This window comes from Acipenser ruthenus, chromosome 30 (genome assembly GCF_902713425.1).
Source record: "Acipenser ruthenus chromosome 30, fAciRut3.2 maternal haplotype, whole genome shotgun sequence".
In the NCBI taxonomy this organism is placed as follows: Eukaryota; Metazoa; Chordata; class Actinopteri; order Acipenseriformes; family Acipenseridae; genus Acipenser; species Acipenser ruthenus.
Window position 1 is genome coordinate 673,256 of NC_081218.1, and position 25,375 is coordinate 698,630.

The 25,375-nt window shown below is 38.0% G+C and overlaps 2 protein-coding genes, 2 long non-coding RNA genes and 1 other non-coding gene across 5 annotated transcripts; 1 reads left to right on the forward strand and 4 right to left on the reverse strand.

Annotated features, from left to right (window-relative positions):
• Window positions 1–573: 573 nt before the first annotated feature.
• Window positions 574–7,050, reverse strand: LOC117398186 (guanine nucleotide-binding protein G(I)/G(S)/G(O) subunit gamma-8). Its single transcript, XM_033997175.2, has 3 exons — window positions 6,929–7,050; window positions 2,480–2,599; window positions 574–1,731 (listed from the first exon to the last, which is right to left on the reverse strand). The coding sequence occupies exons 2-3, from the start codon at window positions 2,561–2,563 to the stop codon at window positions 1,603–1,605; spliced, it is 213 nt and encodes a 70-aa protein (XP_033853066.1). The 5' UTR covers window positions 2,564–2,599; window positions 6,929–7,050; the 3' UTR covers window positions 574–1,602.
• A 2,275-nt stretch (window positions 7,051–9,325) lies between these two features.
• Window positions 9,326–9,419, reverse strand: trnai-uau (transfer RNA isoleucine (anticodon UAU)). The gene is made up of 2 exons: window positions 9,382–9,419; window positions 9,326–9,361 (listed from the first exon to the last, which is right to left on the reverse strand). It is a non-coding gene; the product is annotated as a tRNA-Ile (tRNA).
• Window positions 9,420–10,290: 871 nt separating this feature from the next.
• Window positions 10,291–13,358, forward strand: LOC131702766 (uncharacterized). The gene is made up of 5 exons (XR_009309521.1): window positions 10,291–10,322; window positions 10,444–10,497; window positions 11,534–11,624; window positions 12,293–12,366; window positions 13,086–13,358. It is a non-coding gene; the product is annotated as an uncharacterized LOC131702766 (long non-coding RNA).
• A 1,014-nt stretch (window positions 13,359–14,372) lies between these two features.
• LOC117395165 (uncharacterized) lies at window positions 14,373–17,189 on the reverse strand. Its single transcript, XR_004543479.3, has 3 exons — window positions 16,969–17,189; window positions 15,095–15,176; window positions 14,373–14,661 (listed from the first exon to the last, which is right to left on the reverse strand). It is a non-coding gene; the product is annotated as an uncharacterized LOC117395165 (long non-coding RNA).
• Window positions 17,190–20,974: 3,785 nt separating this feature from the next.
• On the reverse strand, window positions 20,975–24,996 carry LOC117395004 (mRNA decay activator protein ZFP36L1-like). The gene is made up of 2 exons (XM_033993832.3): window positions 24,839–24,996; window positions 20,975–23,680 (listed from the first exon to the last, which is right to left on the reverse strand). Exons 1-2 carry the CDS (start codon window positions 24,890–24,892, stop codon window positions 22,535–22,537), a joined length of 1,200 nt encoding a protein of 399 aa, XP_033849723.2. The 5' UTR covers window positions 24,893–24,996; the 3' UTR covers window positions 20,975–22,534.
• Window positions 24,997–25,375: the final 379 nt, after the last annotated feature.

Genomic DNA, 25,375 nt, shown 5'->3' on the forward strand with positions numbered 1-25,375 from the left:
AAATTCATTTGAATTTCCATAGTAAGTATTTCCATTGTCTTGCCACGAATTCCCTAAAATGAAGCCAAGCAGATTTAGAACTTCCTTTTAACCCTAGCATGTTACCAGATGTCATGATTGCTATAATATGTGTTTCTTTCAAAACTGCACATTTGATACATGGATTGAGACTGGTAGTGACCAGACTTGATGTCAATGACAAATCTACACTGTGTTTCTGTACTTGTGGTTATTGCTGGGTTATTCAGAATAAAGAGAGTAAAAATGTTTATGTGGGTAGTGTTTGCTTTAGTGTAATTGTAATTACTGCAGCATAATTGTAATTGAACTGAATAGCACTGTAATTGCAATTTCAATTTCAGTAAACAATTCTGCTGTATTTGTAATCATACCTTAGGTCTTTTGGTAACTAACAGGTAATATTGTTGCAATTACTGTGTGAGCTGCAAAGATTTGAAGTTACCTTACTGAAGTCAATGTGAAGAATATACAGGAGTATGTCCCTTGTCTGAATTATCAGCACAAGAACATTATCGCTTATAGTTAATGAATAATTACAAGTGAATTCTGTAAAGTTTATTTTTATTGCTTTTTCTATATAATACACAACAAATCTTCCTAGCAATACAATATTAAAAAGCATTCTATAAAAGCAGCTCAGTGGGAGCTTTTTATAGTGTTGCATTTTCAAACATACAAATACAGTTATCTAAAATATACACTAAAATATTGTTTATTTCTAAATGATCAGCATTTCTTTTTGATCAAATGTTTATACTATCCATAATTATTAAACACTCAAAAGCACTGAATTAAGATATGCTAAAAGAAACTAAAATCTTCAAAGACACTGTCGTTCAAACGTTTGTCATTGAATCAATCTTTACTTTATATAATGCCTTTCATAGAGTATTTCTTTTAGTATTTCTAAATATTGAATATTGAAACTACAAAAAAAACCCTTGTATATAAATATAAAAAGAAGAATCAATCAATCAAATGTTCAGCCTTTTAAAACACTTGATTCTAGGGATCCTTCAGTTAAAGCGCTGCCGCTGAGAGCTTAGGATGAGTCACGCAGCTTGGAAAGCACTGGTTTCAGGCTGTGCAAAGAGGGCGAATTTTGCTGGGGACTCCAAAGGGGGCGTCACATTGGCTCTGATGCTCCTGGGTGGGGGACGGGAAACCAGCACTTCTCCTCATTGCGCAATAACGAACCCTACTGGCCAGATACTGCGGACATTCAGAATGGATAAAAAGCAGGGCTGATCTCCTGGATCGGTAGCCCCGCCCACCTCTGCTCTGGATTGCTCGGCGTAAAAGCGATTCTGGCTTTAGGCTTGTGAGATCGGAGGACGCTCACACGCCCTAAGAACATCTGTGCTGTGTGAGGAGAAAAAGTATAACTGGACATTTCAAATTGGGGAAAAATAAATACAAATAATTGGTCACTCAACTATTGCTTAGTTGCTGTAAACTACACTGTATTTAAATATTAAGCTTGCATTGTAACCCTGTACTGCCCTGCGAGTCGCCTTGGATAAAGGCGTCTGCCAAATAAATAATAATAGTAATAATATGGTTGTTGATATTGTGGACGGGTTACAGGATGGCACAGAACAGCTTCTTATCACGGAAGGGGTTTTCTGAGGAGGGCACTGAGGTCACCATGGGGTCTTCCTTCGCATGAGCCTCGCAGAACGCCAGGAGGTCAGCAGCAGCCTTCGAAACCTGCAGAACCAGCAAGGACCTTGTGTTCAATATATATACCCTTTAAGGTATAAGGGATATCCCACAAAAAAAAAATGCAATGAGGTGCATGAAACAGGGTTTACAATTTACTGTCAGACTGGATCTGCTCATCCGAATGATCAGTTTCCTCCTCGTGATAACTGACTCACTCTCAAATGTATTTACGAAGAAACCATCTGAACAAACGCTCAATTCCTTGTGTACCGTAAGGGATTCATTATAGATCTGTCTATCCTTAGAGTGTCTTTTACCAAATAACACATTTAAGTAAGTGTAGCTAGCCAAACAATTGGCTGCTTTAGTCTCAAAAGTTCTCAGTTTGTTTACCTTGCTTTCCAAGAAGTTTTTGAATGCATTACTTCCTTGGTCATTTCACCCCAGCAGTGTCTTCTGGGTCAATTACAATGTTATTATGCATAGTTGCAATGTGCTTAATGTGTAGATCTTATTTGCACGATATATATGTAAGTACACAATTGTATCAGAAAAGGGTTAGGGTTACATATTGTACAAAAAAGATTTACACATTATGTATTATGCATAATAACATTGTAATTATGTGTAAGTACACATGTATTTACTAAGTAAGTAGTATGTAAACACAGTAAGTAGAGACACTTAATGTATGTGTTAGCAGGATGTGTCTTTGCTGTATCTTTATGAGTTTATCATGACAAATAACACAGCGGAGATAAAGAAGATAATTTCTGTTATATCGCAGACTGACCTTCATCCTGTCGATGTTGACCTCCAGTTTGAGCTGCTCCACTGTCTTGCGTGCCTCTGCGATCTTTGCCATATTGTTGGACATGGTCTCCCCTCGGCCCTACCACTCACTGGCCAGGCTCTGGACAAACACAGAAAGAGATGCAGAGGAACCAAGGCTGGATCAGGAACAAACACCTCAATCAGAATGAATCATTCAATAAGCGACAGCTTGATTAAGGCTTGAGGCGAGAAGCTGTCACGGTTCAACTCAGAGAAAGTTTGTAACGAACTATGTTCACGCTGAACAACAGTAGTTGAACGCTTCGGAGCTCCACGGACATTTCATCAAAATCGACTTTGCAAAACGTTTCCTTTAGCATAAAAAAAAACATCCAAAAACAACAGAGGAAGCCATTATCTCAGCTACATTAACATTACTTGATGTAAGTGTCATATTTGAAATGTCCGTGGAGCGTTCAACTAGCATTGTTCAGTGTGAACATAGTTTGTCACAAACGTTCTCTTGTTTGAGCGCACCTCAGGTGACCCATTGACAGTGCTTCGGGCCCAGTTAGAAGACTCAAGAAAAAGTGATATCTGTAACAGTTCTTTACAGGCCCCTGACAGGCCCAACCCCGTTGGAACCCCCTTTGCACGGCCCAGCCCATCGACCCTAGAAAGAGAGCTGTAGAGGAAGAGGAGGGGAGGAGGAAAGAAACACCACAACTGAAAGAGGTATAGTAAGTCCCAGCTTAAAAGGAACAGCAAAAAGCCTTTCAATGTGTTAATTGCATGAATTAGAAAACTGTTTTTCTTAGTGAAATGAGGTCTGATAGAAAGCAGAGCCCTGCATCCTCTAGCTGGGTGAGTTCTGCTGTCTCCTGTTCCCTGAAATCATTAGAAAGTAACATATGGGGCTGTGCTCATTACAACACTGTTATTTATTAGCACACCGCCTGAGCCAGCCCTCGAGATGAGATCCCAGCTGAGGTAACAAGCTGTGACATGCTGGAACCAAATCCCTGTAACTGTTATTCCCATCTCCTCGTAGGGATTGAAATACCAATGAGCTCTGTTACACACCCTGAGTAAAGACACTGCACATAGGTTCAGGATGCTTTAAGTATTGTTGGAATAAATACCTTTCGGTTTTGCGAAAATTGTCACAGCCTTGAGTGTTGTCTATTGGGTCAAACCCTTTTAATATCAAGAGGCTGAACTTAAATGGTGACGATAAGCAGAACTACGTAAAACTACGTGGTTTTGAATTTGTGCTTTTAATTATTACAATGTAACAGTGAAAAACAATGGGAAGCTGAAAAAACACACATTACAGTGTTCGGTATACTGGATTGTGCTTCTAGTGCTGTACAGGAACTTCTATTGCATGAGTAACAAGGCAGAGGTTAGGTGTGAGCCAGGCTCGTCTGCATTCGTGGTTTTTAGAGCTTTTAAACTCATCTCATCTCACTGACAGGGGAGAGGACAGAATCCGTAACAGTGTATCACACAACACTGCCTGTTACACATGCAAACCTTCTAATTCAGTCTTGGTTTCAGATACAATTTGTTAGTATTACGACATACAGGTGGCACAGCACAGATGTCATACGTGCACCCATAACTTGAAATCACTCGATCAGTAATGTAAAACGATGAACTACACAAGCTGAAACGTGTGTCTGCTTCACTGTCTTAACCCATTCAGTCTCATTGTCCTTATTTGAGGACAGGCTACTTTGTCATTTTTAACTGCCATGTACCTGTTATTTTAATTCCCTCTTTAACTATATTCTTATGATAACATATTCTCATTTTGTTAACCACAAAAGTGAAGTCTAAATGTAGCTGTTAATTCAGACGCTTTTATGACACCTCAATATAAAATAAACTCAAGCCTAAAAAGTATACATGTCTTGGTGTTTTCCTACTCACAGTGATGATAAAGCTCTAGGTTTCATAGCAAGGCGTGAAATTTCACTGCTCTGATTACAGGCACGTTTAACTTTCCTGTCATCAAAATAGGATGCAGCAGTTTGTAGCCAGTAATTTTTTTTTTTTGTCTGTGAAAAAACTACTGTTTTAGAATGCATCGAATTACATAAATACAGCTTGTGCTCTGATTTTTGTTGGTACTTAATGGGTTAATGGTTGGTTTCACAGACCCTGGTTAGCACTAATCTTTACCGGCTGCTTTACTCAATGGCAATAGAACTTGGGGAAATAAATTAAAAGGTTCATTTCTCATTTACGCATTAGCAACAGTTCAAAGGAGATGAAAATCCGGATCGTACAGCCTTGGGGACTTGAAGGCAAAGTGGGGCGTCTAATTATCAGCCTCCCGCACCTGCCCCTCCAACGGGCCCACAGCAGGGCACCTATTGAAGGCCAGGGGAAGGAAATTTAAGTCTTCATTATCTCCGCAGGCTGTGTTGGACTGCTTGTGGAGGCATAACAGGTGATGAGAAATTCCAGCTGGTCCATTTGAATATCAGCCAATGTCATAGAAAGATAAACTAGATCCAGCCGTTCTACTTATAAATAAATTAAAACAATAACACATATTTTTTTAAATGTCCTCTTACACACTGAAAGCTGGTGTATGGATATCCACAGTTAATAAACTGTATTAACTTTTCAAATCTTGATATTAAAAAACAAAAAAACAAAAACACAACTGTTGCTAAAGGATTTATTGTGCTTATTAAAACTAATTAGCATTTTAATTATCTGCCAAAGCTGTTTACAAGACAGCTTTCAGGGACTTCATAGTAATGGACAATAATATATTCTGAAACAAAGGACACTTAATCTGTGTTGTGTGTGAACAATTTGAAGAGCCTGTCATTTATTAGCAAGGTGCCAGCATTAAAACTAGTGGGAGGCATCTAACATTGTTTTTTGTGGTTTGGCGACAGGGAGAATGTAGGATAATGCAGCATCTCCTGGGTTTGAATTATGTTTGCTGGAATGGGTATAAGGTCAACAAAAACACAAAAGCACAAAATGTTTGCTTCTGAATAACTGCCAAGTCTCTGTTGTATAGTCTTGCCGTGTACATAACTGAATGATCAGTGAGATTTTAATACTTTCTGCTCATGCAATGTTAGTAAATGCACATGTTCATTGCTGTTGATAGCAGAGTGGCACACTTTTGTTTGCAACTCATTGCATGGGACTCTTGAAACAATTTTACATTGTTAGATGATAAATATATTTTCCTGCAAGCTACTGAACACACACGCACACACAAATATACATGGCTGTAACTAGCTCAGAGGACACCGAGGTCGTGTCCCCGGTTGTTTTTTTTTTTTTTTGCATCATCGATGCTGATGCTCATGTAAAAATTCTAGTAAAGTACAATAGACCCTTTCATTTTCTCTATTGGTTTGCCATGTAACATAGATCTGGAGGTTGACTAGTAAATACCAAGCAGTCGTATAATACATACTGGCAGCTATAGCCTGAAACCTGAGTTTGACCTCTGTAAAGTGTCAGCTCTGGTTACTACGCTGTATATACAGTAGATATTTCCTTAATTGTTAAATCTGTATTCTCTGACAGCTACTAAAATAGGCTGTGGATCTACAGCTAAGGGTTTATAGTACTTTAAGTGAAATTAGGTTTGTGGTCACAACCCATTAAGTCCCAAATGAAGTTCTTTGAAAATCAGAACACAAGCTGTATTTATGTAAGTTGATACATTCTAAATCAATATTTCTTCACTGAATATATATATATATATATATATATATATATATATATATATATATATATATATATATAATTTGTATCCATAGTTTTGGCTACAAACTGCTGCGTTATATTTTGAGGACAGTCAAATTAGACGTGCCCGTAATATGAGCAGTGAAATTTCACGCTGGATGTGAAGCTATGATCACATGGAGCTTTATCATCACTGTGGGGAGGAAAACACCAAAATATGTATCAGTTTTAGGCGTCAGTTTCTTATTTTATATTGAGGTGTCATAAAAACATCCGGATGGCAATATCTGTAGAATCAACAGTTACATTTAAACTTAATTTTTGCGGTTAACAAAATTAGATTAAAAAAAAATGCTCCACAAAATGTAAAAGCAGCCTGTCCTCAAAAATGAGAACAATGGCACATAATGGGTTAACTTTACACCATACGATTCATAAGAAATACCGTCAGCCCAAGGTTTGGATGGGCTGAAGTGCTCCCTCATCCCCTTACAGGGTAGTCCTTCTAGGGCAGGCTTCTGGCACACTCGTGGGGGGGGAGATGTGAAGCTCACATCCCCACTACATGGTATATCCTTACTAAAATAAGTACCACTTTGGTTTCTTCCAACCCTGCCCTAGTAGTTCATCGCATCATTTCCATTACTGCAAGCATTGCAATTATCAATGCAGAGTGTTCCAATCCACTTGTAAAGAAGACTGCACGTTTTAAATGAGAACCAAAAAAATCATTACATACCCAAGCAAACTGGTTTATCCCGCTCTTCGCGCTGTGGATGGTTGAAGTCTTGATTCTGTATAGCCAACTAGGTCCAGTAAATCTGAGTGTGAGAGAAGAGGAGGGATAGATGGAGCGAGAGAGAGGGAGGGAAGAGCAAGTATCCTCCCACCTTCTGCTCAAGCTTCATCCAGTCAGTCAAAACACTTCCCCCAAGGGATCCTTCAAAGCAATTATTACAGTTTACACTTTCCAAGAGCTTCCTGTGTACGGTCATTGCTTTTTGTGATCAATAATAAGTTCATATGTCATGGGTGTCTCCTTATTATAAATTATTTTGCACAGTTCGAGCAGCCAGCTAGCCTCAAAGAGACTTTGCTATGGCTAGTAACAGGACTCTACCTAAAGCCCTATGGGTAGCAAGTGTGGACTACACCATAGTCAAAGTGTCGAACTTACAAGAAAGTTGTCCTGCTTTTATTATATTGATGTGAAAATGCACAGCAACCAAGCTGTATAATACTATATGATACATTTCCACAATGTATCCATGTTTGGTTTGACATTGGGGAAGTGGTTTAGAGTTTAAACATTTTGAAAGTGTTGGTATGCATGAGAGAGAGAGAGAGAGAGAGAGAGAGAGAGAGAGAGAGAGAGAGAGAGAGAGAGAGAGAGAGAGAGAGAGAGAGAGAGAGAGAGAGAAACTGTGGTTTTTATAAAGTTGGATGTGTACAATGTAAGTTTATTCAATATTTATTCATATTCTTGTTTCATGTTCACTTAAAGATTGCATACATGCAGTCTCATCTACATAGTGATATAGAACACAATATCATCAAAAAGTAAAGGCACTCTAAAGCACAGAGAACACAAGGCCACTTTGTGACCACTGCATGGCACACAAGGGGAGGCTTGGGGTTTGATACAGCAAAGCTGCCTCAAACTAGGTCTCCTGGAACCAGGTTTCAAATCGCTGTCCCTGAAAAAGCGGTTTTATGTTCACTCAGCTTCATGGCTTCTCATTGTGGCTTTTTTTGATTGGTTACAAAAATCCCCAATATTTGTATGTTTCAACATGCTTAAACGTTTAGGGAACTCAAAAAATGTATTATAAAAAGATTATTGCATGTATGACTATTTCTGTCCATTTCTTCTCCCGGTTGTCTTAAGCGGGGGGGGGGGAGCGATCGCTTAAAGAATCATATATTCAGAAAAGCCAAATGCCAAGAGACTAATTAGCCTGACGTGCCTCTCTGCAGGTGTCCTCTGTAACACCATGGCCTGATAAGAATGTCAGGGAGAATGCCAAAGCTGTAAAATATTCCAGCTGTTTTGCATGATAAGCAAAAGGGGGGGGGGGGGGGGGAGTGTGCAACAGACTTCGCTATTTTTAAAGTCAGGCTATAGTAATAATTTACAGTGAAAAGCTAGAAAAGGGGAACGCAATGGGTGAGTAATGTACCCTACTGTGATTCATATACTGTATATGGTAGCATTGGTTCCTACCATTTGCTATGTCACCTCTCAAGAGTCTCATTCTAATTTTGGTTGGACCTGTGGTACACTAGATTCATATTCTGTTTTTCATCATATTTCAGGGGCATTGACACCCATAAGGGAATATAATTAAGATACCATAATTAATAGATATAGTTTTAGTTGAACCCTAATCACACACAATCTGAAGCGTTCAGTGCTTTAACTTATAGTTGGTAAAATAAAACAATGGCATTTAAACTAGACAAAAATGAAATGCAACTCAAATGTAAAACAAATAAGTTTTATAATGTGGAAATAAAATAAATGTGGACTCACTTGGCATGCTAAATTCACAAAGAACCCCAATCTAGGAACTTACTCAAGAAATGAAAAACTAAAACTAATTTTTTTTTTAAAAAGGGGGGGTAATATTTAACTGCATTGCTAAAACATTACTTCTGCTGCATAACGTACTGAACTAAACATTGCTCAAGATAAAGCAAATAACATACAGAATTAATTCAGCAGCTGCTGTTTCTTGAGTTTAATATTTTAGCGACTGATTTAAAGCAGGCATTGTATTGCCTTCATACCTTGTTATTCCAAAGTTACAAGCTATACAACAGACGTCCAGTAGAGGGCGGCATAATACAACGCCTGAACGATAAAGTCCGCTGCATTAGTGAAACAGTGTGACAGCGAGAGAGAGAGAGAGCAAGAGAAAACCTGAAGTGTGTGGTACAGCTTATAAATATTTTAGATACCAATTGTGCATCTTGTTATATGTAAATTGAGTTTAAATAGCTATTTCAACATATTTGCAATACAATTTTATATGACTAATATTTCTGTCCAATTTACACCACGTAATATTGAGTAAACGATTTAATTTTATATATATATATAAAAATGTTTCTTTTTTTCTGTCAAAAATACGGATGCTCCAGGTGAGGCTCGAACTCACAACCTCGGCATTGCTCTGCTATGTACTGCTGTATAAGTACCGCGCGCTAACCGATTGCGCCACTGGAGCCCCGGCGGTACAGCCTGGAAACTGCTCTCTTCACCACACAGCGGTGAAGCGAGCGTTACAACGGTGAACGTTACACAATTTTGGCATTTCAAATAATGAAATCTTCACAGAATGTGTTAGCATTCAAAAAAAAAAGCTTGAGACACGGTCTTCCTAAACTTTATTCATTAGATCTGTTTTCTATTGCTTTGCCCTAGTTACAATTTAGTGTTTTGGCTTATCATGAATGCTCAAAGATTAGCTTAGTACTTATTTATACGTGATTCTCTGCTTCTGATTTAGATTAACAAGACAAGCAGTGTAAGGGGTGTATATTTTGCACATGTCTAAGCATCACATCTGTTCTGTTTCTTAGTACATGACATGACAATTGAAAAGAAAAGGGTCGTGCCGTTCTGCAGATTGGAATATTTCTCAGAATTCTTCTTGCGGAACGTTGGAGTGCTCTCCATTTAGATTTCACACTGCAAGCTCTTTTATATGTTACTTTAGCACCTGTTTTGGATTTGATACTGTGTAAATGATTGCCTTGTAAGTCTTTAACTGTGAGCATGGGATCTCAAGATACGAACTCTAGACAAAGATAGGTCTCAGCTAGGTGTGCCAAAGAAATTGCTCCCTGTTTCTGACTGGTAGAAGTTCCATTAGTAGCCTGGTCGGTAAGTGTCGTTCTTTACTGTCAAGAAGTTCCACCTTTTGCTTATTGTATTGTAAACACTGTTGTGGGGCTCCAATGCTGAGATGCCGATATTCTCCACCTGGGGGAGCTGATGAGTCCTGCTGTTCTGTTTTGGACACGCCCCCTTCAGGTGTAGTCCTGACTCTGACCACGCCCCCCAGGTGTAGTCCTGACTCTGGTCCCGCCCCCTCACCTGAATCGCAGGTGCAGCGAGGAAGATGGCGGTAAGGCGAGTTTGTGCTGCTGGTCTAGCTGAATTTAATTACATTTTTCATTGCTTTTAATGATTTTGTATCCCTGTGGATAGTTTTAGGGGAATATAATATAATATTTGCTTAATTTAAGGTGCCGCGCTGCTTTTTTATGAAGTTTGAACAAAAAACATTTCGTCCTTATAAGGTAACTCTGTTGCTTTGTTCTTAGCATTAAATTCAACATGCTTAGCTTGAGGTTGAACTGACGAACTGATTAATTATTTAACATGTGTAAATGCTAATGTTTATTTTTTTATTTTATTTTTTCATCGTGAGCTTCAGCTGCAATATCAGTTTGGCCACATTTTAGGAATTTCGTTTTGCAAACCGTTATTTTTGTTGCTGTTATGTTTGTAATATTAGTTACATTTCGTTCAAATACTTTTTTAAAAAACTTAAATTATTGCTGAACAATGTTCCAGCATGAGGCATTTAAACGATATATATATATATATATATATATATATATATATATATATATATATATATATATATATATAAATGTGAATATGTTATTTTAAAAAAATCTATTACAATATAATTCATTTGTTTTATGTACACAGGGTTAAATGATTTAAAAATCTAATTTTATGTGATAAAAAAAAATCACTCAGGGTTTTTGTCCGAAACAATTCTTTTTTTTTAATTCCTTTGTAAATGTAATGTATTAGTTTGAAGAACGGTGCGTGTAATTTATTGCAGTGGCTTTACTCTAGTAATACAGCTGGCGGCACGGCACAGTCCGCAGTGCTGTTGAAATGCTTTGTATGTAAATCATAGTTTGGATGTTGTACAAAGTATACGAGTTCAAATGCCACTGAACAAGAGAGAGAATAAATATGGAGTGACTTGAGCCAGTAGAAAATTCTGTGCCAGAAAGAATCTCCTAAAAACACTGCTGCCGCTAGTTTAACATCAGGGCCAAAGATGAGGGGAGTCTTTTTTTTATTTTAAACATAATATTAAGTTTATTGAAAGGGAATGGATAGTTATAGAAATAATGCGTTGTATGAAGGAAAATCAGCTGCCGGTAAAAATCCTACTTGTAATAACCCGTCCAAACAATTATAGTACAATACAAATCGAACCATCCCCACTCTTTACTTTTCTGATCTGTACACGGTGTGTTTATAGCTTGATTATATTGTTGCCTCAGTTTTTATATTTTTTTTCACAAACAGATGCATCGCGGATCAGACCGCAGGGCTCTGTCTGTGTGTCTATTAATATGAGAGGAGGTGAAGTGGGTGACTCCTTCAGGCTTGTTTCATGGTCAGTGGAGAGTTATTTTCTCTTGCAGATTGCTGTGCATTATTAGATTGCATTGTATTGAATACCATGTTCTGCATGATAGCATCATATTGTTAGGCTGCATACAGACATATATGTTTTAATATTACGAAAAACGATGCATACATACTTTTAATCACACATAAAAAATGTATAATTACTCAGGGTATGCATTTGCACACCCACGTGATTCGTGCATCCTAATGTACACTTTATTAAGATTTACGGGTGACGGAATGCGCTCTCAAAACACAGACATGGGCGTTGCAGAATGTTAATGTCAATAAAAACCATCTATCTGGAATAGAACCTGTGTTTGTTTTTCACATGCAATCAGTCATTTTTTAAATGTAATATTTAGCTTAAAAAAATACAGGAAAAAACAACCTTAGCAGAAAAAAGTAGCAGGATTTCTGTATTGTGTATTGGATATTACAATAGAGCGCAATGACAGTAACACACATTATATATATATATATATATATATATATATATATATATATATATATATATATATATATATATATATATATATATATATAGCACAGTATACGAATGGAGTCATTCAAACTCTCCCCAACTGTGAACGGTACAGGATTGTTATACCTTGATTTCTAACAGTTTGTTTATTTGTTGATGTTCACAAACAGATGCATCGTGGATCCTGTCTGTCTATTAATATGGGAGGGTGTGAAATGGGTGACTCATTCAGGCTTGCTTCATGGTAAGTGGAGAGTTGACTTTCTCTTGCAGATTACTGTGCATTATTAGATTGCATTGCCGCCTTCATATTTGCTAAGAAATAAATAATTTGCGTTTTGCTTGGTTTTTGGTAACTATTAATAACTATAATTCGCCACACATATTCTGCAGCATCACCATTTATTCAAACGGGACATTTTGAGTAAGCTACAGCAATCATTCTGGACTTTAAAAGTATGAGAAACGCAGCATATCTAAGGGAAATCAGTATTATCTATTTGTGTAAAATACATGTTTATAATTGAAAACATAAAATCACGGACTTTCCACAAAGTAATGTAGCCTTTTCGATGTAAACATGTACAATGCAGACATGATCATTTCAAAATAGTTAGTTCGGTATGGCCAGGAAATGTATCTTAACGTTATATGTCATTCAGACCAGATAGATTACGTGTTAAAGATAGCTAATGATGTTTGAACATTTTGTTAAAACCGTAGCAGTACAGGCTTGCATGTATGCGACTTATCCGGGTGTTCTGAAGCACGGACGATTGCAGTCATGCTTATCCGTGCAGATTTTGTCAATTCTGACTTCATGTACAGTTAATTCTGTTTGAGACTTTGCAGCCAGTACTCTCATTCACATCCTTCGGAAAGAAGTGTCGCTGCTGTGTATGCTGGTGTCGTTCTTTATTCTGTTTAAAGTGTTTGTTTGTTCATTATTGTTATTTGTTTCAGGGAAGCAGTCCGATTTCTGATGCACTTTTCATTTTCCTCGGCATCTTTGCTGGTCCTGCCTTTCTCCAGAATTCCTGGGAGGTTGAAGCAAGGGGCTGGAGTCTGTGACTGTTGGCAAGTTGTCGTTTTTCACCAGTTGATACATGCATCTGTTTTGCTTTTTTGACAGTAATGTTACATTTCTGTGTTAACCCAGTAATGTAAAGTTGCTTATTTCCACGTACTTTGTGTATTTTATGTTGTTGAATTGTGGTCGCTATTTCCCTGCTTGATTACGTCTTGGATTCATTGTGTAATAAAGTTGTATTGTTTATTTCTGTGTCCATCGTTTTCTTCTAGATCCATGTTGTCTGGCTTTGGGTAAGTTGCTTGGTGCGGAAACCTTGCTGAGACCCGTGGTGAATACAGTATCTAACAAACGATGCGATGGAGATTTTTTTTCCCCAACTTGCGCAAGGGGAACTCTGTTTCATTTTTTGTTGGATACTGCGGAGGCCACCCCCTTTTTGTGTCGGTGCAGATTTTCCCGCCAAAAAACTTAGTATATAGGGTACCCGAGGGGGGGGTTGACCTTTCACATGTCAATCAAATGTATCCAGGATGTACCCAGCCCACCTCCCTTCCCCACTGGGGAAGGGAGGTGGGCTGGCTACGCCCTTGGGTGTGTATGCATATTTACACTGCCCTCTATCAGATATTGGGATGTTCACGGTTGACCCAATATCTGGAGGAGGGCAGTGTACATGTGCATACACTTGTATGGTGGTAATATCACAACATAGTTACTTTGAGCACACCATTGCAGCCAGCTCCATCCTTCCTTCAATGGGCGCTAGGCTGGCTAGCGTTTTGTTTGGAGTGTTCAAAGTTACAATACAGCGATATTGGCACCATAGAAGCATTCAGGTATATACAATATCAAGAGCACAGCTGGAGCACTCCAAACAAGGCGGTAACCAGCTCACATCCTCGCCCAGTGGGATGGGGAGGTGGACTGGCTATTGCCTTGTTTGGAGTGCTCCAAGTACCTCCGCTCTGGATCCCCTATATACTAAGTTTTTTGGCGGGAAAATTTTCTCCGGCACAACCAAGGGTAGCATCTGCAGTATCCAGCAAACCATGAAATAGAGGTTCCCCCTTGTCGCTAAGAGCGCAACTTAAAGAGAAACGGCATCGCATGGTTTGTTGGGTACTGGCAGCAAATGTACCGGGGAAGATTTTATTTTACTTGCCAAAAACGCCACCAAACATCATCATCAGTAACCCGTCAAGTCAAGAAACAAGGCATACTACAAAAAAAAAACACACATTTATTGAATCAGTTGATGCATTCTGAAAATGTAACATTTCCAAACGTCAGCAACAACCGGTTGTTTTTACAATTGCACGAATACTGCCGTAGCAATTAAGTTATATTTACTAGAATAAAAAAACAACAAATTAACAGGAATTTAAAAAGATACAAATATTGTTAAACTCAACAAGACATTACATTACATTACTCCTCCTCGTCATGGCAACAGATACAGTCAACGGGGAACAGCAAGATGAGCGGACCCGGAGCATCATCGTTTCACTGAAATAATCAAATAATAAGCAATGAGACACACACACGGTGATTAACTTGCAGCATGTACACAGTGCATCACCCAGGCCGTGTTAAGCTCTGTGTTTACACGTGTACCATCACTGCTGTGCAGCTGGATCCAAAGGAAACGTTACAAGCAAACAAACAAACTGTGCTTTACAAGATGTGTCTGAAAGCAACTCACATTCTTTAAGTCGTTCTGTATTTTGCACCTTTTTTTTTTTTTTTTTACAGTACACTTAATCACATACTTTCTGTAGCCAGCTTGTATAATTTCAGCATCTATATTAAGTGAACGACCTCACATGAATAGAAATGCTGACAGTTATTGCATACATGATGGTTGTAAGGAAGTATACAAAACTAATTAAAAGTACTGTCTGTGTTCACAATGAGTGGAGGAAGATACACGCTTACTTACCATTTAAACTTGAAGTCAGTGAGCCTCGGCAGGTATGAGCAAACGCGGGACCAGCGTTGGCAACACCAAGATGTATCTCATTCTGCAATACAAGTGATAAAAAACAAACAAACACATAAGCAAACAGAATATCAAATACACAATACAACAAACAAACACAGGATTGGAAAATATCTTCCTTCAGAAGAGTCAAGTTCTACACAACGAGTTCAGAACATTGATTTCTGGAACATCATTTACATTGTTTTTTATCCTTCAAATGGTTCTAGAACCTAAAAACTACAACAGAATGTTCTAATGATCTTTACGGGTTTACACATTAACACACAGCAATCACTTTTGTAAGAATGTCATTCTCATTTTAACATGCGTCTGTTGTGTTAAACCGCACATGTGAGCATATCAGTCTGATACAAAAACGGATATTAAACACTACTGTGTTATATCACTTACACACAGGCGTATTAGATTATAAAAGCAACAACGAAGCACCTACTTTACGCATAGATCTAACGCTTCATATGGTTGCCCTTAACAAAGTTAACAATTTGACCCACTAAACCAACAAATTGCTTTTATTGTATTACTTGTATTGTAACACTTGAAATGTTTTTGCTTACGATTGTAAGTCGCCCTGGATAAGGGCGTCTGCTAAGAAATAAATAATAATAATAATAATAATAATAAGTTAAGAAAAGATCATGTGTTTAAGCATGAGACGGAAGCTCAAAACATCTTAATCATCACCAGATCTCCCGAACATACAACTTCGGTATAAATGTATCCATCTATTTTCAAAGTGAATTCTGATATACAGAGCATACTGTCAGTTTGTTGCATCATTGTGGTCATCCCTTTCTATGAATCAAAACGTGACTGCATGGCTATCCTGGGTACTGTGTTGTCATTTATAAGATGTGCTTACAGTAGTGTGATGACCGTACATCATCTTGAAGTGTAGTTACTTCGAGACCAGACTTCAGGTGCATCAGTAAAATATATAAATACATACATAAATATTATATGCGACTAGCAGTAAACAACAGAATCATATTTTTGCGTTCAATATACACATCACAAATAATGTATTATTTCACAGGCAGCAAGCGGGACTAATATATATATATATATATATATATATATATATATATATATATATATTTATTGAATTAGTATTTTTCAGTTTTAATTGTTACACGCAAAGTCTAATATAAGGTTCACAATACGTCACCATACTGCTACCCATTATCCTCAGATGACTGAACAATACATTTTTTGAAATGTGTATCAGAGGGGGTTAGGAATGCCATTATAATACCCTTTCTTGTAAAAATCCTAAATTGTGGAGCGCTCTGCCTTCTGTCAGGGAAGCTGGGACTTACAGTTTTTAAAATCAAGATTGAAAACGTATTTTTTACAAATTAGTTTTCCTATTTTATAATCACAACTGCATTTTCTGCAATTTATTATTGTTTATTTTTAATTGTTCTCTTTTTACAAGTTGGCTTTGTAGCTAATTTTTGTGCTGTTGTTTTAAACTTAAATTAACAGTTGAGCCATTATGTGTGTTAATAATAATAATAAATACATACATATATAAATAAATGCACAGGGAACACCACTCAACCGTTTAAGACACGTAAAGGACAACGTTTTAAAAGGACAGAATTGAGTTTCATACACAGTGTTACATGTTGGCGTTGTAATGCCTCAAACACGAGTTGTATTAAATTACTTCAGTTAAATGCACCTGTATTTAAATTTTAAACAATTGCAACGCCTGGGTAGTGTAAATATTAGTACCGGCAACATCTAAACTTAAACACATTAAAACAAACAGCTAGCATTATGCGAAATGCAAAACAATATCTTACCTTTAAAACGCCGGTTTCCCCTTTTCCTCCCAAACAGAGAAATAGCCATTTAGAAGTCCCGCAACTGGATTTGGAAAACAAACGCTATGGATTCTTCCTAGGCTATCCCGCAGGGAATAAATAATTTAAAAATAATTTTTAATTTAGCAACAGCACAAACTCACCCCCGCCGCCATCTTGTCCGCAGTACCTGCGATTCAGGTGAGGGGGCGGGGCCTGAGTCAGGACTACACCTGAGGGGGCGGGACCCGAGTCACGACTACACCTGAGGGGGACGGCCTGCAGTGTCAGCGCCCTCTGGTGGAGAATCTCGGCATTTCATCATTGGAGCCCCCATGTGCAGAAATGACCTACCGTATTTAGACATGTTGGGGGAATCGCCAAAAAAGAGAACAGTCCTTCTATTCCTGCAACATTCCACCTTTTAACATTAGCTGTTATTATTATTATTATTATTATTATTATTATTATTATTATTATTATTATTATTATTATTATTACTTTAAGATGCAAATAAAGCATATTTTAAAACTGACACTTTTCTAACGGGCATAAATTATGTTATATTTAATTTCGGTATTTTCACTTCAAAGTTGCTAACGCTATAATGGTGAGCAACGCACTAACAGGCTTTGTAGCTGCAGCATTATTAACAAGAGCATAGGAGTGTGTGTGTGTGTGTGTGTGTGTGTGTGTGTGTGTGTGTGTGTGTGTGTGTGTGTGTGTGTGGTGATCCCTATAGATATACTAGTGGCCATATTCATAAAGAAATCAGGAATACATTTTAAGGACTGTATTTCTTACGCTAGTTTATAAATATTACCATAGATTGCTGAAACTGATTTCATGAACTGCGACAACTTTGATTTAATTAATCAAAATTTACTTCAAAGAAACAGTTTTACACAAATATTGCCGAAAAGGGTCGCTAAAGTTTTATGACTAGTTAATATTGTGCTTTCGTAACACAGGACACACATACATCATTACGTTTATTTATTTATTTATTTATTTATTTATTCATTCATTCATTCATTCATTCGGGCGTCTATATGTTACTATATATGGTCATTTGGTTTCTATGGTGCAGTATATCTATTCAAACTACTGTACGTCACTTTCCCTTATTCTTTGATCACTAGGCCTCCCACATTCTACTGAATTGAATGGGACTAATTGCTGTAAGTGAAACTATTTGGTTTGCATGATAGGCCTATAGTTTATGTTAATGAATATAAGAGAGTGCACGGAGAGTTTTTGCTTCAGGCAGAATGAATAATTTACGCTCACTACCGGCATACACGACCCCGTTTAGAAATAAACTATTTTTAAATGAATGAATGCATTAAATAATTAATGTACGTTATTCCCGGTCAGAATAAAACGGTCATATTTAAAACAAATAATATTCTAATAACACCGGCAATATTATTAGAAGTAGTAATGGAATGTATTCACAGAAAGTTTTTTGTTTTTGTTTTGTGAAACACATTTTCGTTGACTACATCAAATTTGCAGTTCACGCTTTATTTCCAGCAATTTATTTATTTTAGAGAAGGCAACATCGTCATAATCAGTTTTCAAACAATTCTATAAACACTATTTTCTTAACCCACACGGTGGCAGTAGAGAATTGATTTTCCATTTTGGTGTGGCTGTTACTTGTAAATAGAGCTTAAGATTTTTCGGTTTTTATTTTCCAAATCTCTACCTCCCTTTAGTTTAGTAGTTGTTAAGGGGTCTGTAGCCTGATAAAGAGTGATTTGCAATTAACAGCTTTTACTGAATTTAATTAGGAAACAGAATCAGCTCAAAATAAATTTAAAGGGACGTCATGTGATCAAAAATAAAACCCGAAAACTTCTATCCCTACTTAAAACGAAGGTACTTTTGGTGCTGTAATATATCTGTGCATATTGCTTTGTTACCTTATAAAAATATATCCAAGTGGCCAGAAAAAAAAGACATCTGTGAAGTGTTATTTTAGCCTATTTGTAAGTTTTGTTAGGGTTTTAATGCTGGGTTTCTTCAGAAGAACCATGCATAAGAACTAGCAATTATTGAACCTACCCCCCTTGGAGTTACTCCATTCATGTCGCAGCCAGCGTGTCGTTATGAGACGCCTCCTGTCATTAATTACTTTTTATATCTTCCACTGCGGGCTTAGGGTTACTTATAGGTGTGCGATCACTTAGTATGGGGTGAAGAGACGCTTCTTTCATTCTCATGTTAGCTCCTTAGAATGCGACAGTGCTTAGAAATGCTGTTTCAAATGAGAACATTTTAGTCGTGGTTCGGTTAATGCCCCCGATTTGAGGCCCCGTTTATCTCCAGAGCAAATTCACTTTTAATACTGTCAGTGCAGGCATTTCTATAAGAAGGGGGGAGTTCAGGAAGCATTCAAATATGTTTTGGTGTTATTATGAGGTATCACTGCACCATTTACCACATGTAAAATATTGTATTCATGGTCTATGCTAAAGCATGTTTGAAGTGATAACACAATCAAGCACATATATTAACAATATCTGCCTAGGCCCAGCACTTGTGTACACTATTTTCTAACTACGTTCCACACAAGAAAATAAATGCTAATCAAAGCACCCTTAATCTATAGGGGGGTAAGTTAAGGGGTCCGTCAGGCATCAATATTGCTTATAGAGGGTCTTATTGCTTTTTGTATACACCAGGCCTTGTGGAGTGTTCATATTTAAAACATTAGAATACTTTAACCAACTTACCCAACACCAAAATATTCTTTCCATAAAGAAGCACAGACAGATCTGTGCTAGATTCCAACCCTAAGGTCTAGTGATGCCATTTCTATCGTGAATAGGAAATAGAACTATTCTGAAATGCAAAGGAATTGATGGGGATGAGATGATAACCCACACAGGTGTGCAGACCATCAAACTTGAAACTCCAGAAAATCAAACTTGATTTCTCTTATTAAAAATCTCCTCTTCCTTGACATCATGCAAACTTATTGCTGTCTTGACAAGGGTCGCTAGGGCTAAGCAGAGGGACAGCATGCATCACCCATTTCAATAGCTCACTATGTGGTAGTTTGTGATTACATAAGAGTAGGGCCATCAGAGATTCTTTTGAAAAGAGCCCAACTCCACAGCAAACAGTTGGACATCCCATTGAAAAAGTGGCAGGTTTTCCCCTCCTCGCTAGCTGGCAATAAATCTGCTTCCAAGCCCTTTAGCCTCTGAATGGAGCTGCAAATGACCCCCCTCTAATTTACATAAGTCACATTACCATACAGATGTTGTAAAAGAAAAGAGAGAATGTTTTCACAAAGCACTTTTCCCAAAGGAGATCTGACCATGTTCTTTCTTTCTTTCTTTCTTTTTCTTTCTTTCTTTCCAGAGAATGGTTATTGTATGCAGGTTCTCTTTTCAATAGAGTTGTCCAGTCTGTTTTGCAAGCCAGTCTTTATAAAGTTTATTTCATTATACTTCTAAAATACCAAAAGAAGAAAGCTTTAAACCCTATGACCATCACATACAATAAACCGAGAACCTACATGATATTTAAAAACACTTCATTCACTTTTGCTAGAGTGCCAAATTATTGTAATTATTCCAGCAATTATTCTGTAAGGTTGCCAAATGACTACACTACAAACCCCTTAACATAACACAATACATGGCTCTGGATCTCAGATATTGTGCCCTATTTGTAAGTTTCATAAGAATGCATTTAATCCATAAGAAACATTTAAAAAATGGTTTTAAACATTTAAAGGACAGTTAAGAAACACTATTAAAAAAGAAAGGTATATGTTTTTAGCTTTAGTTTTACTTAATAATTTGATTTTAAAAATAATCATTAGTACAACAATGTAGCTATCTATGGCTAAGTGGTTGTCATTTATTTTGTGTTTTCTGTAATGAAAGTTGCACAACAATGCTAAAGACAGGATCCATAACATTCAAATAATAAACACATTGTTTCATTTGACCTTTTTCTTCTGAATAACTAAGAAAACAGAAAGACATTTTGTTTAATTATTTTTTAATAAAACTGGTTTATTTTTTTTAAAGGTGTCAAAATATATTAAAGGTAAAAACAAAAGGAATTTACATGCAATGGAATGTAAACAAAGTTCTTAAATTTAAAAAATAAATCCAAACAAACAAACATGTACGACCACAACATAAAATAAATAAAACATTTTAAATTAACAAACGTAAAAGCTCTTTTTTTTTCTGTCATGAAGTTAAGGCAAGGATTAGACAGACAGTCATGTCTACGTTTACACTGCTATACAGTACTACACAAAATACAGAACAGGGATTTTAAAAAGCCAATTCTTAAGACGTTTATAAACTTTATACGCAACAGGCACTGTATGAAAACCATTAAGGGAGATTTTTATACTTTGTTTTTCTTTTAATTATCATCTTGGTGAACTTCAGAGCATTTCATAGTGCTAAATAAGATGCCATTGCTGAATGGTACCACATTGCTTCATGTGGTATGGGGAACCCGCATTTGTATAGTGTGCTCAACCAAGTAAATATGTATCACAATCTCTATTGATTGTATACAGGACTTGCTCTAACAAGATCACACAAACTTTTTAAATTATTATTATTTATACTTGCTTCTAAATCCTGAGATAGACCTACATTCAAGAAACTTGTTTTCCCAAAGCTACGAAATAGCCAACAGACATACTGTAAAGCATTGAAAAAATACAACAAATAAGCTAGGTTACAATATGTTTACACTAACATTATAAGAAAACACTATGACACAATAATAATAATAATAATAATTGTATACAAAAGAACAAAAACGAAAAATTCAATACAAATAAATAACGATAGAAATGTACAGGGCACTAGAGTTAGCCTAGAGTCAACAATACTGTCTTTTAAAAAAATGCCTTCAGAGAAGGCTACATTTTACATACATTTCAGAATAAACATAATATTTCATGTTAACTGCACTTACAAAAAGTAAGGTAACTATAGCAACCTCAGCTTTGGTAATGTGCACTGTAATGGCAGAGGTCATTGGCTTAACCATTGTTATAAAGCATGCAATTTTCTGTAAGTGTATGCATTGAATAGTTGCTTTGCTCCCCACCCCCACCTCTTGTATGGCACTTTTAAATAGGCGATTTGCACACACACACGCACGCACGCACCCTAACACACACACACACACACACACACACACACACACACACACACACACGGTAGGTTAAAAAAGCCTGTTCAAGCTTGCCAAATGCACATCACTAATATAAAAAAAAGTTTCAACCTAACAATGGTTAGTCCCTACAACCCCTACAATATTATTACTTATATTATTATTACTTATTGGGTACAGAAAATTCAGAAATAGGACTTGCGGTAAGTCAATATATAAAAAGTTTAAAGCTAATACAATAGAAGTACCCATAGTCGCTACATAAGGTATACGACAGTATACCTAATCAGGGCTAGGGGACAGACAACTGCAGGACTGCTTCAATTTCATGTTGATAACGAGAAATGCAATATGCACTTGAGTAGCGGGATTGCTTTAAGTAAAAAGCTGCTTCTTTTTAGTCGTCTGACACAGAGATTCTGCTGAATATGGGGAGCCGTCTGCCTTCGAAGCTCGGGGACTCGGAGCCACTGAAGCTGCTTGAGCTGGTGTAGTCTTCCTGGTCCGAAAGTGAGTCCGCTGAGGCGCTTCTGTGGAGCAGAGGCAGCCCCGGGAAAGTAAAGGCAGTCCTATGGTGGCTGTGGGCTGCGGGTGGTGTCTGCAGCCCGTTTTGGGCAGGGCTGTACCCTCCCGGTGCGCAGTTGGAGTCAGTGACCGCGTAAAAGCGTGGGGCGGCAGGCTGATCTTTGCCGACTTCCCCATAGAAGGAGTAGCTGTGTTTGAGAGCTTTGGGTTCGGGAAAGATGGGGGAGAGTAACTCTGGGCTACCAGTGGAAGGTGGAGGGGACACAGAGGAAGCTCTCGAGAAGGTTAGGGGCTCATTGAGATTTTGGAGGCCGGAGACGGACTGGGTTGAGAAACCAGCGAAGCTTATACTCTGGTGGAGTTGGGGTCGTTCTTTAGCTTGCTGCGCATCAGTGGCTGCGGCAGGGCGCTGCTCGTCTTCGTTGTGGATGAAGTGGCAGCGGGCGCCGTAGGGACAGAAACCGATGGTGTGGAACGTACGGCAGGGCTCGGTTTTGTACTTGGGGTGCCTAGAGAGACCTCGAACCTCGTCCATGCCGTGTGCAAACTGGCACTTGGTGCCGTATTTGCAAGTGCCACTCTCATCGAAGGTACGGCACAGCTCAGTTTTGTATCGGGAAGACATGGGGGCAGGGGACGTGGGCGATTTGGACGGCAAGGAACTGGTGCTGCATCCCAAGCCGGGAGGGGGTGCCAGAGGAGGGGGAGCGACCTGAGCAGGACCCCCAAAATTGCTGACCTGGCTTTCGATCATGCTGACCGAGCGGTCCACCTTGAACGGGATCTGATTGAGGCAGGACCGGGGAAGCTGCTGCTCCATCTCCCGGCTCCAGTGCTGACTGTCCTGCGGCTGCAGAGGCCACCCCGAATACTGGCCGAGCTGGTCCGCGCTGCCGCTGTTGAATTTGGAGTTGGGGAGGGTGATGGGGCAAGTCGAGTGTCTGCGTTGGAATCCTCCTGTCTTCTTTGGCGTCACACTAGTCATAACGCCATCTGTCAAATCCATGCTGAGAAAGTTCTGTAATGGTGTGGGGGGGGGGGGGGGGCACACACACACAAGACTTTATTAAAAAAACAATGCGTGAGTAAACTATATCAAAACGTTTTAGAGAAATGAATCCCAAAGCTTTGTGGCAAGCATTTCCCTATCGAAGTATACTTATACATCTTCTTGTTATCAAGTACAATCAATGGGTGTGGTACACTTAACTCACACACTCAAAAACACAACCTTCTAACAACTGTCTCATCCTTGACCTTTAATATATTAATATAAGGAAGAAAAAAAGCGGAAAATAAATTTCTAGACTCATTTACAAAAAAAAAAACAAAATACAGCTGTACCATTATAATACATACAACTACGGTTGCGGTCGAGCAGCTTATATTTTCAACACTCAAACAAAAAACAAAAACCTAACCGCTACCTCCCTACCTCCTAAACAAACTCTGTTACTATTGTTTCAACAGCGTTTGTTTCGTACCCCCTAGCGGCCTCTAGGAGCTACTACATCTGACGTTCCCCTCCTGAACTGAAAGGCAATACGCAGTAATATTCTGACCTAGATTTGATAAATAAATCCATAATTTCTGTATTTTCCTCAGTTTATTTTTCTTAAAATGACCTCTTAACGCTGCACTGCATGTTATATTTTTGAGTGCGTGAGTTAAGGGCACCGTAACGATATCAATAAAGGTCTTGAAACGATTTAAATCAACATTGAAGCGCACTATATATGTTTTCAATGGTGTTATGTATTAGCAGTCCCAGACTCGATGTGTTTATTATCTGGTAATACATCTAATAACCGTTGGATGAAAATAACAATCCTCAAGATTTTACAAAACATACCAACAACTAAAAAAAAAAAAAAAACTTTTGCAAAATGACCTAACAGCTATGGTCAGAAGTTTTGCATCGCCCTATAGAATTAACTAATTTTAATTTCATAAAGTCAAATGAAACCTGCTGAATAATGTTACGTTAACATACTGAATTACATACCGCTTTGTAGTTTTCCATATACTTAACGAAAAACTGACAAAAAAAATTAAATGTAATGTTAAATCACAAAAAAGTCCAACTTGAACCAAGAACACTACAGAAAGAAATACTTGCTCAATTTGTTAGATACCATTGTATTCCTTTTAACAGACGCATAACTTCGTTTCTCACCTTGCAGAATTCATCGTCCAACTCCAAAAACGGGGTGAGGAAGTCGGAAGGCATTTTTGCTGAGCGGGCTTGGTGATGTTTTGGGACCTTCTCCCAGTTAAATCAGTCTGAAAATCAATCTAATATTACTCCTCCCATCAACTCTGAACAAACTCTGGAGAACTTCAAAACTCTTTAAGTGGACTGCGAGCACGAGACTCCTCCCAGAGGGGGGGGGGGGGGGGGGGCGTTCAAAGTTTTGTTACGTCACTCGTTCTAGTGACTACTCGCAAACAGACAGGCGGTGCTCTGTATCAGACAGTTCTGTTCCACAAGGTGAAAACCTGGTTTAGAGTCATTCATCACGCTATCACGTAAAAGAGGTAGTTACGTTAAAAAATAAACATATATTGGTGTGCAAGATGGGCTGAATGGCCTCCTCTCGTTTGTAAACTTTCTCATGTTCTTATGTTCTTCACAAAATCCATTTCAAATGGTGCTAACCCTGCCTTATAGACAGTTGAATGACGGTTCACCTGCCTCACAGTTTCAGCAAAG